This window comes from Electrophorus electricus, chromosome 4, assembly GCF_013358815.1.
Source record: "Electrophorus electricus isolate fEleEle1 chromosome 4, fEleEle1.pri, whole genome shotgun sequence".
NCBI classification, from domain to species: Eukaryota; Metazoa; Chordata; class Actinopteri; order Gymnotiformes; family Gymnotidae; genus Electrophorus; species Electrophorus electricus.
Window position 1 is genome coordinate 15,553,733 of NC_049538.1, and position 13,003 is coordinate 15,566,735.

The 13,003-nt window shown below is 39.1% G+C and overlaps 2 protein-coding genes across 7 annotated transcripts in view; one reads left to right on the forward strand and one right to left on the reverse strand.

The window, feature by feature from the left end:
• The first annotated feature begins 1,066 nt into the window (after positions 1 to 1,066).
• Positions 1,067 to 7,090, forward strand: gldn (gliomedin). Its single transcript, XM_035525752.1, has 10 exons — positions 1,067 to 1,878; positions 2,614 to 2,665; positions 2,792 to 2,809; positions 2,989 to 3,087; positions 3,823 to 3,924; positions 4,220 to 4,348; positions 5,015 to 5,083; positions 5,218 to 5,343; positions 5,773 to 5,923; positions 6,059 to 7,090. Exons 1-10 carry the CDS (start codon positions 1,372 to 1,374, stop codon positions 6,522 to 6,524), a joined length of 1,719 nt encoding a protein of 572 aa, XP_035381645.1. The 5' UTR covers positions 1,067 to 1,371; the 3' UTR covers positions 6,525 to 7,090.
• Positions 7,091 to 7,975: 885 nt separating this feature from the next.
• dmxl2 (Dmx-like 2) overlaps positions 7,976 to 13,003 on the reverse strand; it is a 56,657-nt gene continuing 51,629 nt past the window's right edge. For all 6 annotated transcript variants that reach the window (XM_035525240.1, XM_027009866.2, XM_027009865.2 and 3 more), the window contains 7 exons: positions 12,568 to 12,628; positions 12,006 to 12,133; positions 10,491 to 10,568; positions 10,038 to 10,129; positions 9,856 to 9,908; positions 9,382 to 9,599; positions 7,976 to 9,160 (listed from right to left, as the gene is read on the reverse strand). In XM_035525240.1, coding sequence (XP_035381133.1) covers positions 8,951 to 9,160; positions 9,382 to 9,599; positions 9,856 to 9,908; positions 10,038 to 10,129; positions 10,491 to 10,568; positions 12,006 to 12,133; positions 12,568 to 12,628 — 840 coding nt within the window. In that variant the 3' untranslated portion in view covers positions 7,976 to 8,950. The remainder of the gene's footprint in view (positions 9,161 to 9,381; positions 9,600 to 9,855; positions 9,909 to 10,037; positions 10,130 to 10,490; positions 10,569 to 12,005; positions 12,134 to 12,567; positions 12,629 to 13,003) is intronic.

A 13,003-nucleotide genomic window follows, 5' to 3' on the forward strand; every position in this document is an offset into this window, starting at 1 on the left:
GTAGCACGTGTGTGTATAGTTTTGGTCGAAGTCAACCTATAGTTAAAAAAAATATTTGGAGCCCTTATAAGTGAAGGAGTTGGTCACCCCCCCCAAAGCTCCGCTAAAATACTTTTTAAAACCTGGTTTATTAACCAGTTGTGCTATCACGTATACTAAAATCTCGTGACACTGGAAGACATTTCAAAGTTGTGCTAACGCTAAATGTAGCGCGACACCAATCCATTTCTGCTTTCCCTCATATATGTACAGAGCTTCATTTGTTCAGTCAGTTGGTGACCCACAGCTTTAAGGCATACGGCCAAATTGTGCTTCCTGTTTTTAGAACAACTACATTTTCAGCAGTGTTTCAAATAACATGGGTGGTTTGTGAAATCTTTCAATAAAAAGGGCCAGACTGTCGTAATTGTTATGTAATGTGTAATTGGAATGACGTCAGTTTTACAAAGACATATTTCTGAGATTCAAGTTTCTGCAGAGTGCAGTGTTTATTAGTATCCATACACATTACATGTCTGATGAGCTCAGACCACAATTCCTGATTCAAAATGTACAGAAATAGGTCATGTTGCAGGATATGAGGGAATCTTTTTGTTAAAGGTCATCGTGGACTGAACTGTCTGCTTTCATTTTGCCTGGGCAAGGATTTCAGACATGGCTATGTGCTACGTATCTTTCTATATTAGATATCTAGAGATATTTGGGTCCAATTACTACCCAGTTTTAAAATTTGTCCATTTTATTTTGTGATAAAAAGTATTTTTAGAATTATTGTTCTAGTTACATCTATTTCCATTTTTTTTTAAATTTTTTAATCATTACATGTGATATGTGTACATCATGAGGTTAAACATTACACTGGACAAAATATCAGAAAACCTTCTTTCATGTTAACCCTATGAAGTGATGTGAAATATAATACTGAAAATGAAAATGAAGTAAAAAAAAACATTGAAAGAAGAGAACCATGTCTTGGATGAAACATGAATTATGACATATGAATTATGTAAGTCAGCCTCCCAGCAGGCTGAAGTATGGGCACTGCTGCATATAAATCAGGTGATTCCACCAGTGGAGCTTTTTTTCTAGAACATTAGACCGAGTGACTGCCAGCTTCCTCAGACAGTACAAAACAAGGGCTGTATTTGTGTCGACAAAACACCACTTGTGCTTGGAGTTGTTATTTCTAAGTTTCCAGGATTCTTCAAACTTTTCAATGCTTTTAGGGCAAAAACTGTAGTTATATTGTCTAATTTTCTTAAAGATAAGCATCAGCTTATTGTTATTTACTGCAGTTTTTATTACTTAAGACTTTAAACTTTGTTTTAAACTTTTGTGAAAGATTTGGTTTCTCTGGAGCCCTAAAAGAAGATGCTGGACCCGCTGATGGAGGCGCGTCGGACTGGGACTTTGAGGCCATGTGTGGGCCGGGTGCCGTGGTTGCTGCGCTGGGTGCTCGGTAGTATATGCGTCCTCACCCTGATAAACTCAGCCACCGTCCTGCTGCTCCTGTTCCAGAACAGACAACTGGGAAAGCGCATGGCTCAGACAGAGGCTCGAGTAGAGGAGCTCTCCCAGAGCTCTGTGGTAGAGTTCATGACAGAGATGAGCAGAGATCAGAAGGAGATCCAGGAGGAGCTGTATCAGTCCTCCCGGAATAAAAGGAGTCAGGAGCTAAGGCATGCTCAGATGCTGACCCTGGAGATGGAAGAGGGATCAGGAGAGGATCTGGGGAAGGAAATTACAAAAGACCTTCAGCAGGAGCCAAGCCATGAAAAGAAACAGAAGGGGCACCAGTATCTCGCTAAGCCTCCCACCCATCACAGGACAGGCATACACGACAATATGATGATGATGATGACTTACTCCATGGTTCCGGTAAGAAGGAACTAGGAAATAATAATTTAAAAAAAAAACTTATAGGAGGGTGTTGTTTATGTAACTATAAAAAAAATATAAAAAATTGTGGGAGACTAGAGTTGAAAAATCAAAAACAAAAATCTAATAGTTCTTATAGTGAGAGTGAAAACATGTATTAACCTTTTCACTACTGTGTGGCCAGGGGGGAAAAATAAAGTAAATAATGATATAGGATGCATATTTTTTAAACATGTGGGAGAAAAATACAAAAGCAGAAATGACTTATGGTCCTAAATTTGAAAAAAAATCTTCTTCTTGTACTTACAGCAGAAAAGTAACTCACTGCAGAATGATCAGAATATAATTACTTATATAAATTTGTTATGAGGGTGGAAAATTAACTACATTAATTTTGGAATATTACAGATTATTATAATAGATTAATTTGGGATTGATATGTGATTAAATACATGCATTAGTTTTTTTGCTAAGGTGTTTAAATAAAGTATGGGAGTAAAATATGTATTGTAGTCACATTTGTGGACTCTTTTGAAAAACAATAATTCTAAATAGTACGAATATCATTAGATTTCATGATACATCAATTTTATGATACATGCAAGTTCAATCAAACTGAAATGTTGTGAGGTCAGAGATTTACACCGTGATCTCCAGTATGAAGACAGATTCATGATTTCAATCACACTGATTGTATCTATCATCTTTACCACTGCTGCTGTTTTCACACTTAAGGTTAAAATCTTACTAGACATCTGTAACAGCACAAATGGAGTCTGTCTCACTGGTAAGTGTGAGTCCTTTTTAATGGTTTTCATGAACCAATTAGTATAACAAATACATTTTTGACAATCCTAACTATTCAGAATCACCTTTTTGTTTGTTAATGTTTTACTGTATCTGTCTTCAACAGGACCTCCTGGACCCCCAGGTAAGCAATGAAGTATTAAATTAACTATAAAATCAATCAATGTCATGTCAATTAATATATGATCTCTCAGTGAATATGAATGATATTTTATGCGATAACGTATAAAATTGTATATAGAAATAATATAGTAGATAAAATGTGCATTAAATAAGAAATTACATTAACATTGGTAATTTCAGGTTTGCCAGGTGTAGATGGAATACCAGGATATAATGGAACAAATGGAATTCCTGGTCTGCCAGGGGACACTGGAACACCTGGAAAACGAGGGAAAAGAGGTCAGATCCATTGAAGAATCAGAAATTCTCTTCATTACACCATTCTCTTCGGTCCATTAAAGGGCTGGGAATTCTGTCCATTACACAAAGTGAATATGGAAACCAATGTAACAGCTGGGAAAACAGCTCTTCAGAAACACTCAAACCTCTAGCCATTACTGCTGGAAGTGTCTCCATTCACTTAAACGAATAAAAATTATTTTATGTCTCAGACACAAAGAAGCACAAAATCTGCCTTTGAGAAGCCTGTGGAAGGAAGTGGGGGCAGGTTGGGGGGCAGTCATAGCTGTGGTTTTGAGCCATGCTCACTCTATTGTATATAAATGGGAGTCCACTGACATTGCTGATGTGCTAGGACAGTGAATCACAGAAGACACATGAATAAAATTCTTTATTGCATGGCTGAAAAGCTTCTGGAAAATATTTGAATTGATTATAAAAATGATGACTGATCTGAAAGGGTATTTATTAACAGTGGTTGTATAGCCTTTATAAAGAGTACATAAATATAGTCAGTTGTGAGATAAGAAAGTGTCAGTAAAAGAACCTTTTTTAATACTTAAAAAGATTTTTGACATATGACATTCCATAAATTCACTCTTCCATTTGAATAAATGAAATCAAGTTGAGTCAAATGAGTTTGAGGCTATTCATGCACTTACTGCTTTTGGATTAACTTAAAATGGACCCAGAATCAGTCTGATAAGGTGAGATATACCTGACCTTCTCTTTTAGGCCCTCCTGGGGAGAAAGGGGACTCAGGTGAACCAGGGGAGAAAGGAAATCCTGGACCACGTGGATTAAAGGGAGAACCTTCAAATGATGTGATTGTACAGGGTAAATGTCACCAAATTTCCAATTAAAATTAATTAAAATCAGCTTTGTTGAATAGAATGCTATACATTTCACTTCAAAATTAACGAGTAGGAATTAAAACATGACATGACTTGTCCACCACATAATATATTATGTATATTAAATATTCAGTATTTCATAGGTTTAGTAGACCATTCTACTTTGAAACCATCACTTACTGTTCAGAAGCTTTAAAGGCTTATGAAACAGAACAGCTGAAAATTACTACACATTTTCCTTTGTTTTATGGAGTTTTGCACTATTTTATGCCTGTCAGGACCACCTGGTCCAGTAGGGCCACCTGGAGCCCCAGGTCCCATGGGCCCACCTGGACCACCTGGACTACCCAGGCTCGTGAGGAACAGAAGCCACCGAGCACATCTATACACTGGCCAGACAGCTGAAGGTTAGAGAGCAACCACAGCCTTTGGAGATTTAAAGGGCAATACAGCTAAGAAAGGACTATAAGCTAACATTTGGGAGGTGTAATGTAACGGTGTTGACTTTTGTCTGAGAGAGCAAGTGTAACGTACTGGTACTATGACTCGTCTGAGACAGCAGGCATTACCTGTAATGGTGATAAGACTGTTGTCTGACAGAGCAAGTGTAACATGTAATGGTGCTGACTGTTCTCTTAGAGAGCAGGTGTATATTAATTGTGCTTTGACTTTTGTCTGACAGAGCAGGTGTAGCTTAAGATGCTGTTCGATAGACGATAATAAGGGACTGCATGTCAAACAGAATTACTGTAGGCCTACTGCTATTATATTATATTGCGACTATGATATAATAAAAATAAAACGGTTATGTAACATGGGTAAGAATCAACATTATTTTGAACAAAAGTATTTTTATTCGTTGGACCGTTGAAAGCTGTGATTCATCACAGCATGCCCAGTACACTTATCTGGAACATCGGAAATTGGTCAGAATGCTGACAGCTCACACTAAAATTTGTGATTTGTAGGAGGGCTTATTTATTGCAATTTTGTCATGCAAATCAGATTCTTGGTTAAGAGTCTCAGCTGTTGTAAAGCAGCTGATTCCTGCCATTGTTGTCTCTCTATAAAAGGCTTCCTTCATGGAGCTCCAAATGATGACACCACTAGGCCAGGATCAGGAAGCAAGGCCTCAAAGAATGGTACAAACATGAGTCAAAGAATGGTACAAACATGAGTCAAAGAATGGTACAAACATGAGTCACATGCTCATTTGACTTGCAACAAATAACAAAACATATGGTTTCATTTTAACTTGTTCCTCTACATGTGGCAGAATGTATCATCAGGTCAGTTGAGAACCCAAAAGATCTGGCCAAAATGACCAGCACGTTTGGCACATGGATGGAAGACACAGCAGCACCGCATGATAAAAGGATCTGGGTGGCAGAACACTTCTCAGGTATCTATCAGACAGTCAGAGATTCATTGTCCATTATATTCTATACAACATCTTTGTTTACATTGTTCATTTAAGAAATAGAAATGTATTAGACACCAGCATTGAGATCCACTGACAACTGAAGGAATCCAGCAGTGACATTGGGCTCATATTTAACCAGTTTTTATAATAATTATTTTGAATTAATTAGCCCATCTTGTAGCTCAGATATGGTCATGACCATTCAAAGAATGTAATTTGTAAAATGAGTAGATCTGGAATGGGAACTTATTTATTTTCCTATCAAAACTACTGCTTCCATTTAATTTCCTATTAACTATTTATCAAGAAATGTATCAATGCTAACTAAGTGAAATGATATTGTCAAGTGGACACCTTAGTAATATTGAGTATTTGTGTCCATGTTTATTCTGAACTTGTCTTCTGTAGGTCGTATTGTAATGGAGTATAAAGACATGGCTGCATTCCAGAACAGCACCAGTGAGTCCATTGACGTGAGGAAGGTCTACCTAGGCTGCGGCCATTTGGTCCACAATGGCTCTTTTTACTACCATATTGCTGGGACATACAATATTGCCAAGTAAGCTAGTTTAATGAAATTTTGTCATTTATTTGTTTAGTGTCCATGTAAGTTGTTGGACTACGTTTCTTATAGCAAAATCTTCCAAGCTGTAACAAAGATTGAAACCAAACTAAAATTGTCAAACTTTCACAGATTTAATCTTCACACCAAGACCTTGCTTATGCTGGCCGTAGAGAACGCGCTCTACCACAACCTGTCCTACCTGTTCAGGAATTCAAAGACATATTTTAAAATGGCAGCAGACGAAAGTCGTCTTTGGCTCATCTTTGCCTCCAGCATCCATGAAAATGTCATGGTGGCACAACTTGATGAAAAAACCTTCTCCATCACAACATACATAAACACCACCTACCCCAGAAGCAAGGTTGGGAATGGTTTTATTGTCTGCGGCATACTCTATGTCACTGACACCAAAGACATGAAAGTCACCAATGCTTTTGACCTGTTGAAAAAAAAACCACTCAATGTGAACTTTGATATGTGGTCCCCAGCAAGCATCTTAGCAATGCTTTCTTATAATCCCAAAGACAAACACTTGTATGTTTGGGACAGTGGATACGTTAAGTCATATGAACTGCGTTTCCTTTCGGATGACTGAATTGGTCAAACCTCCTAATATAAATAACCACGGGGTGACAGCACTCTCTAAAACCAGCCTGGCTGGGTAATCTCAGTGCTCATTCCAGGGACACCAGAACAATGCATATACAAGTGCTGGATTACAGTCAAATATTGCTTCTTAAAGTAAACCAAGTTTATTTTTATTTTGTGGCAAAACAAAATGAAAATATAATAAATCTCAAATATTAAATAATATCTGAGTTCTCACTACCATTATTAGTTTCATCTTGCAAGCTGAGCAAATAACAGAAAACATTAACAGTAAATACAATCAGATTAAAATCCAAACAGAGGGCCAGTGTTTGTTTTAAATAACTTGTTTGTATTGATGTTTTTTATTTGTATAGATACTAGATATTATTCCCCTTGTGTACAAAATATAAGGGTATGGATTCATGTTGATATGACTTATGCATTTTCTAATGACTGACAGCGGAGATTCTCCACAGAATAAGTGAGGCAAGATGTTTTTGTACCTGTAACCGGTTTTGTAACACAATGTATATCCGTTATTGAATATATATATATATATATATATATATATATATAAATAAAATGTTATGAATATATGCATTCACATAAACAAAATAAATAAATGGATAAATAAATTCTCCCTCTGAATTAAACTGAATTTAATAAAATACTTCAAGGCCAGTTAATCCTCTGGCAGTAAAATGGGCTTTAAAATGCTCCTTTTGAAATAAAAAGAATTTATTCAGCTTACTTACAAAGGTAAAACTCTGACCATGGCAGAACCATTCTGTTCTTCCAGAAAATTCCACCTGGGCTTTTAACTGTGCACATCCTCACAGACAGTATAACCTTTTCAATAAATATTTGACAAACAAGAAGTAAACATACTGTTTAGTACAACACTCAGATACATACAGTGGACATGGTGGCCGGCAGACCAGACACAACACAAAGAGATTTTAATAAATACCACGCACATCCAACCAAATATACAACTACTCCAGCAGTATGATAAAAATAAAACAAAGTAGTAATAACAACAATAATAAGAAATGTTTTGCTGTTTATATATATATATATATATATATATATATATATATTTATATATATATTTATATATTGTGTATGTATGTATTATTGTGTATATTCATACATAAATATTCATTTAAAATTAGTTCAGATTTGATAATTTGATACTACTTGGCCACACATAGCCAGACATTCATTTGTATACAAGTTTTCCCAATAACTTTTGAACTCTTTAAAATTTTATAGTGTCTTCAGATGTAAGTGCAAATATTCATAAATGGATTATACATTTAATAAAACAAAATGGCCAACCTATTTGGTGAAGCACTGTAACCGTACAATTCTAATGTAAAGGCAATAAGTTACAATATACAGCAGTCTGTAAAAGAATAATCAAATCAAAAACAATCCCCCCCCCCCCCCCCCAAAAAAAAAACCTAACCGCATGTTAAAAAGAACAACAGTAATAAATAAACACTTTGTGCAACATTTGAAACTATGTCTCTGGTCTCAGCGTTTGAAAAATAAAACCGTAAAAACATCTTAGATCACTGCAGAAGGGAACACAACCTCCTCACGATGGGATGTGGCTTCAGTGCAGCTGCTAGTCAAGCAGGCATTTCCTAACAGGACAGAGAGACAGGCTAATCAGCAACCATTAGGACCAGAGGGAAATGTGTCGCAGATAGGGACAGGATTACCTGCAGCTGCAGGGCAAGGTAATAGGGGAAAAATGGCATTAACCAAAGCTAGGGAGGAGAGCAAGATGTGTTCGACAGCAGTTACAGGGGTGAGGGGGCTTTTGTCTATAGCTATAGGGAAACTCAGTGAGATGTTTTTATCAGCAGCTAGAGAGTGAGACAGGTTTATATGAACACCCTGATCTGCTGGGTGTGGGCGGCGCCCCGTGCCATGTCAAACGCTACAGGGTATGAGCAGCTGATGAGACAAATAAATAAAAGTCAGAGCCAACAATCTGATTCACAGCAGAGATCACCGACTGGATACTGAAGCACAGTGCTGGTAGATAAAGATGCTAAAATTGATCAGCCGCGGGCACAACATGACAACAGATACACACTTAAAAATGTCTGCATTGAGCACTTTTACGTAGCACAATCAACAACCTTGTGGAAGTACTGCAGTAACGAGTTCACACATGCATAGCTTTCCTATGATAAACAACCTAAATGACGAGTCTGCACCTGGGCCCAGTGCTCGCTCAGTTACAGTAATCATAACGGTCACGAGCGTGACTTCACATACGCTTTCACGCTTTGTTAATTTAAAAAAAGAAAAAAAAAGTCACGCAAAGTTTGTCTGTCGTGGTTTCCAGCTGAAAAGACGAGCAGGGTTGCTGTTCGAGAGCTTCTGCTGTGTCTCCTCAACATGGCGGTGTGTTTACAGAATGTCGAATATGCTGGCGGGGATACTGTAGCGGTCGGGGAGCACTCTCATCTTCAGCGTGCCATCAGCGCCGCACGTGAAGATGCGGTTGCCGGGACGAGTCTCGATCTTCATCACGCCCGCTCCGATGTTGCGGAAGATGGATTGCTTGGCATGCTCGTTGCTGAAGGAGTGCATCAGGCCATGGCCCGTTAACTTCCAAACCTGCACAAGCGCATTAGGCAAAGCTATTAACTTCTGCAGCACTAGCAGGTCAGAGGTAAACCAGTTTATCTTTCAGAGCTATAACAGATTAGATAGAAAACTGCTTAATCTTTGTAACTGGCCAAATAAATCCTTGCATCTCTATACAAGACATTGCAAGTCCTAAGTGTATATGGGGAATGTGTGTTTTCTAACTGCAGTGCAGATGGCAGCGTGACCACCTTCATGTTGCCCTCGGCTGAGCCGGTGATGAAGAAGTCCTCGCTGGCGTCCATGGCGAGTGCTTTGATGGTGGAGTCGTGGGCCTGGAAAGTGTGCAGCAGCTGCCTCTGCCGGATGTCAAAGATGCAGATGAAGCCCTTCCTCCCTCCTGAAATGATCAGCTGCTGCTTTGGTGCGTACTGCAGGACTGTGGCGCCATTCTCATGGCAGGGGAAGGCTGTGCACATGCACACACGCCCCCACACACAGACACACACACCCACACACAGGCACACACACCCATTAGAGAGACGTGTGCACCCAGACAGCCACACACCCAAACCAGTCTAAAGGAAAGGTAAGACTGCTGTATCAGAATAACTGCTGTTTAAACTATTACTGTGTTATTGTCTGTCAGTCTACAGCAACCAATGGAAATACAATGATTACCATGGCCGTGACGGAATGTACAGAATGTCAGGAGTGTAGCTTACCGTGCACCATGCTGTTACTGGGTGAAATCAGTGTGTCCCAAAGGCAAACATTCCTGTAGGGGAAAGTTCCGAAACAATGAACATTGGGGTGGGATCCCGAGAATGAGAACATTACTGAATGTTGTCATGGGACCCAGAGGATCAGAACGCTACTAAAATGTTGGCATGCAGAGGGATGGCACCTGCTGTCGTTGGAGTGACCCGCAGTTGCGATAAGGCTGGAGGACGTGATGAACGCAAAGTCCCCGCATGTTTTACTGTGACATTGCCAACTCTGAGAGGGACCAAAGCATACAGAGGCAGAGGGAGGGAGGGATGGCAATAGGAAGGAAAAGAGGAAAGGGCAGATAGGGGGAGGAAACAGATGGAGGGAGGTAGAGAGAGGGAGAGAGAAAGTAATTTCACTTTCATCTAGAGAAAAGGCTTAATAACGATCATTCAAAGCATCTCAGAAAGGTGAGACTATATATATATATATATATATAATTATTTGTGTTATATATGTATGCAAAATATGCTCTGCATTAACATTAAAGCTTAGCTTTTTTCCAGGAATATTAATAGCTATGATGATGATGTGTGGCTGGCTGAATAGGAGCATACAGAACCCAACAATTGGCTGTTAGCCCACTTACCAAATATGGCTTGGGGTTTGATGAGGCTTGATTGACTTGCCACAGGCTTAAAAAGCCTTCGCCATCTGCCACTCCACACTGCAGACAGAGAGATGGAAAACAGAATACGGCTTTTCACGCTCTTGTAAGGAGAAAGGAAGATATTATCTGTCTGACGCCACTGAGGTAATAAAAGAATGTTCACAGGCAAAAGAGGCCTAACATTGCGTTAGACATATTAATAACGTAAAACATAAAGGAGTATAGAGAATCTTTGTCCTTTCAGAATGATTTGCATACAGGGCCTCTGTAGAGGCATCTGCAGGCTTCAGCAAAGGATCCTGGGTAGGCTTTGGTGGACCTCAGGGTAAGATATATGACTTTTCCACCGGGCTCAGGATGGTACAGAAAAACAATCTTCTTTAGGACAAGGTTAAGAGAAATCTTCTCTTGGAATGTGGTGGTAATGAGTTACAATTGGTGTGGGTGTTGAATGTCAGTTTGCATGTTGACTAATGTATAGTTTGGATGTAATGGTGGCAAATGCAAACCCTAGTATGTAAAACGGTGGGGTGAATACATAATCAATTCTGACCAATGTATAAAAATGTGGGTTCTTTGTTGTTATACATTCTCTAATGTCTTAATAATGCTTGTTAACGTTAAATGGCAATAAAAGATGGACCAGCTATTCTCTTTAACTAATTCTGAAGTCTGCATCTTCATTTTATAGTTAAATGTTTAACTTTACAAATAGCTGACTGGGGATTTAGAAATGACACCATAATGGGTTCGCAATGGGAACTGTTAAACTGATCATTACAGGAACAGCAACAAGAACATGAACGCACTCATGACAGACCGTTTGAGATTTAAACCCTGAAGCTCCCAGTATACCCAGCACATCTACACACTCACCGTATACCCAGCACATCTACACGCTCACTGCCCCATAGGCATAACCGGAATTCTCTATTCTTGACCGTATAAGCTTTAAGTTGTATACTCAAACATTAATCCAGTACGGATTTACACTTGTGAATATAAAATGTGCGATGCAGTTTACAACACTTTGCCCCCCCCAACCCCTGAGAATTTTTTCCTTAAATTATTTGAATTTATCCCTCCCTTCCAAAAGCAGGACCTTGGGTTCTTTATCATGTGCCTTTGGGATGTCATCATATGTGGGCTTGTACATTAGGTCGTAAATGAAATGACTATGAAGTTAAAGTGCAAACTCTCAACTTCAGGAACATCCATACTACTAAGGTAGACCGGATAGTTTGCCATTCATTTCTGTCTTGGTCAGCTGTGTCTTGCTGCATCAGTAACTCATTCTGCCTTCACCAGCATATTTAATAGAAAAACTGACCTTTCACCTGCACTCATTGGCCACTTTATTAGGTACTTATGCTTTATAGATGCATTTTCTAGGCTGACTTTTGTCTGTGTGTGTGCGCGCGTGTATATATATGTGCACCTAATTGCCCTATGAGTTAAAAGAGTTGTAGATTTTGCTTTTGCGTGTGTGTGTACCTTGTTGCCCTGCGAGTTGAAATAAAGGCGTGTGACTCTGGCATTTCCTGCCTGTCGGAAGCAGATGAGTTGCTGTGGACGATTCCACTCAAACATCCTTACGCTTCCATCTTGAGCTCCAGTCATATCTACAAATACATGAAGCACATGCATAGGCATGAACACACACACGCGCGTGCACGCGCACACACACACACACACACAGGGAGAGAGAGAGACACACACACACACAACAAAACAACCTTAAAACATACAGCATAAATATTTAGTAGCAGTGCTTTTCACTATTTGTAAGGGACTCAATTTAAAATGTTAGAGAACATTTTTTGGAAGAAATTCTCAGTGAAGGTAAAAGAAATAATAAAATTAACTCTGTGAAAGTTCTGTTTCTCAGTATCAGTCCCTGTGGTAACAGTTTTTCACCACTGAATTAATTATGAAAGTTAATTTTACTTTTTCTGAGAGGACAACAATGCACGTGTAAGTGCCATAAACAAACATAAATCTAAGTGTAAAAGAAGGAGTTCTAACAGTATATGAAACTCTCATTAAAGTTACTTACAATATTGGTATATAGGATGGGAGGTCATTCTCTTCACATTGTTCAAGTTTCTTTTCACAATCTGAGGGACAATCATTTGATTAATATACACAAATTCAGTTCTAAGTCAGTTTTAACAAATTAAAGATGGATATGGGTCATGTGTATATGCTTGTCCTGCTGCCTTGTTTCACTAGCCCAATGACAACTGCAGCTCAGAATGAATAGATGAGCAGAGGAGAAGCTCTCCTTTCGTTACCCAAACACTGAAGCACTTCTGGGGATGCAGAACGCGGGGGAACACGGGGTCGGCTTTCGGCCTTTGTGAGAAAACCCAGGCTAAAGACAGCGTGAGCGTGTGAGCGTGTGTGTATGTGCGTAGTTTATCTGTGGTGGATTAAGGCCAGACGGGAGCTGGGCTTGGGATCCAGCGATGACGCAGGCTGCCACCTTGGTC